Here is a 3,110-nt window from a genome sequence, read left to right as displayed (position 1 = left end):
TCCTGCCAAATCCTAATTAATCACATGGTGCCACATTAATAGCAGTTGTAATTTTTCACGCCCTTTTCTTTGTTTCCCTTCTTTAAAATTTAATATCTATGTTTACATATGTATAGTAATTTTTTTTGAGGATATACTGAGTCCGTAAGGGATACCCTCAATGGGGGGGTTTACTATTATTATTATTATTATTATTATTATGGGCATCAGGACAAAATAGACTAGAATTCAGCTCTTGGCTCTGAGGACAAGGAGAAAAAGGAAGAATTATTAATTTTAATCTAGTGTAGAATAGGAGGTGTTTTCTGATGAAGCTCCTAGTATGTCAGTACTCTGTTACTTTAGTCCTTCCTTTCTGCAGTCATATGGACCATATAATAATTGTGTCTATTGCCTTGTTTTCCAGTAATCGCCTCACATCCCGGCAATGCCTAGATCATCCATGGCTGTCAGAGTCAGCTTGCATTGTTGAGAAGTCATCGCTTCCAATCCCAGCCAGTACGGAGGCACCCAGCAAATCGGAGCAACCTCCCGAGAGCAATGGAGTGTCCAACGGCTCATCCCATAGAGTGAACGGGGTGGCTGCTTCTTATAGCCTGTCGAACGGAAGCAGCAACAGCAAAGATGGCGTTCACAGTCCAGATGTCAGCGATGGTAAGGGTACGGATGGCCTGCGTGGCTCTGATGCAGAAGAAACAGAAGAACTTCCAGTCCATAAGCGTCCCAAGAATTCTTCGGAAGATAGACGGGCCTCCTATCCCATGGCATCGTGTCTATCGTGCGCCCAATGCGGGGCTCAGTGCTGCCACCTGCACACGACACCTAGAACACCGGAGATCCTGCGTATGGGCAGACAGCATCATCATTCCAGCATCAACAATTCACCCGTTGAAATAACGGTAGATAGAGCTATCATCTGCTAGAACAAGTATGTACAAATTTTTTAAAAGTGCAATTAGTTTGCAGGGTTACAGCGTTGCTGGCCATCGGCTGTCTGCAATGGTTTGTAAAAGGAAAGAAAATTCGTGAGATGTTTTAAGCGCAGACACCGCTGTTATAGGATGCTGTTTGTATGCTTCGACCTTGCTGCTATTACCAAAAATAGACACGTGTTGTGGAGAGATAGTGTTGGCCCCCCCTGTATATAGCAGATGTGGACGTAGTTGGTAGCAATGGACGTCACTGTGCTCATTAATACTACTCTCCCGGCATCCCGACTGGATAACGACTGCCAGTACTTTTATTCTGTAATATGAAATCAAATGAAAAGCAACAGTTTTTTCTGTGGTGTTTGTTGCAACGTGCGAGGAAGGGCACGAGTTTATCTCAGAGATTTAAATTATATCGGCATTCAATGCAAAATTAGAGAGAAAAATATAGGTACATTACTTTGTAGTAAATTTAAGTGGGGTACTAGAAATTGTTATCATGGATATATTTCTATTTTGTAAGAAGTTTCATTTTGTGTACGTAGAAAAGTGCTCATTGACAATTATCACAAAAGAATGAAATGTAGTCGTACGAGACATAACCTAAAACAGACAATTTTTCTATTAAAAATCATTGACAAATCAATCAAAAGGAATAAAAGTTGAGAAATACTTTTTCAGACGATCTATCCTATAGTACAGTATTTGTTTCAGAAAAATAATTTTTTTCTTTGCAAAAAGTGAAGTTTTAGAAACGTGATTCATATGTGGACATCTGATTAAAATAATCCTTATCTGGTATTGCATAAACCCATTTGTTTCTACGAGGGCCGTCCGTCCTGGGGCCGTTTACAGAAAGAAAACACAATTTCATGGAAAGATTTATTGGAACAGGTACAGCAAATATTGAGATAATTTTTCACCGTCTTTCCCACCGGATTTGAGACATTTGCAACATCATGGTATCAATAGAAAGACGCAGATGGTTATCATACATTGGTTCTGATCCCAGGTGGCAGACTTGTATGACGTAAGTTGATCTCACGTTATGACAAATGTCTCAATTCCGGTGGGGGATATGTTGAAAAATAACTCAACAATTGCTGTATCTGTTTCAATAAATCTTTCCATGACCCTCAAAATTTAAAAAAAGACAAAAAAGATCCTCAAAATTTAAAAAATGACTTAAAAGATTAAAACAGCAAAGAATTACGTAAAACTGTACATTTCTGTAACCAACAACTTGTATCCAGGATTTATATGTTTACTGACATTGCAAAGGATGCTAAGACAAAAAGATGACGTCATCAAAATCCGCACTCTGGGCATAACATAATGTTTAGTTTTATGGGGTTATAGATATTTCTTTAGTCTCAAACATAACCAAAGTTATAGTCTATTGTTAACATATTATTGCACTGGTTGAAGATTCCATGTGTTAACAGTGAAAAGTATTTTCACGAAAACGAAAAGGAATCTTTTATGTACCTCATTGATTTATACTTTTTAGTTATTAAAAAAAAACAGGACCGTCAATCATAACATAAAATACATTGCCTTTGAATTTTTCAGGAGGTTGCATATCATTACTATCTTCATCGTCGGGATTTTCACCTGCAAACTTTTTCAGTTTTCTTTCTGTTTTTTCCTTCTGTGGATAAGCATGCTTTGATGCTTTGGAATAAAAGTCTAATAGACATTGTTTTCCTATTCAGTTGTACTGTTATTCAATTGTCCCCCAATCCTGCACTGGTCGTTATGGAGATAAGAAACAATTGAGTTAATGCAATACCTAACCTTGTTTTTTTTATACAATTTAAGTACCACATCAATTTTGTTGGTGTAATCCCCACATATTAAAAAAAAAAAAACAAACAAAACAAAAGAGAATACATTTCTCGTTAAATATGTTCTTCAACATTACATATAATATGATTATTTTTTGTGGCCTACTATTGTTTCTTACATATCATACAGGAATGCTGTCACAAAAAATGATCATACTATGCAAATATACAGCAAATCATTGGCACTGAAGAATATTTTAGAATAATGAAACTATGAGGTATGTGATAGATAAAGAAAGTACTTTAATTAATAAAAAATAAAAAAATTGTTGCATATTGTAGAGGCGTATTCTGTTTGAAATGTTTAACTGACTTATTACAAGTCATTAAATCG

General features: G+C 36.4%; 1 protein-coding gene across 1 annotated transcript in view; it reads left to right on the top strand.

Annotated features, from left to right (window-relative positions):
* Nucleotides 1-1,545, top strand: part of LOC138700987 (serine/threonine-protein kinase 17A-like) — a 379,686-nt gene extending 378,141 nt beyond the window's left edge. The window contains exon 7 of the mRNA XM_069827447.1: nucleotides 407-1,545. Within this exon, the coding sequence (XP_069683548.1) occupies nucleotides 407-923 (517 nt within the window). The 3' untranslated portion in view covers nucleotides 924-1,545. The remainder of the gene's footprint in view (nucleotides 1-406) is intronic.
* The last annotated feature ends 1,565 nt before the right edge of the window (nucleotides 1,546-3,110 follow it).

This window comes from Periplaneta americana, chromosome 6, assembly GCF_040183065.1.
Source record: "Periplaneta americana isolate PAMFEO1 chromosome 6, P.americana_PAMFEO1_priV1, whole genome shotgun sequence".
In the NCBI taxonomy this organism is placed as follows: domain Eukaryota; kingdom Metazoa; phylum Arthropoda; class Insecta; order Blattodea; family Blattidae; genus Periplaneta; species Periplaneta americana.
Note: the sequence above shows the minus strand (reverse complement) of the source record. Positions and strands in the feature narration are given on the sequence as shown.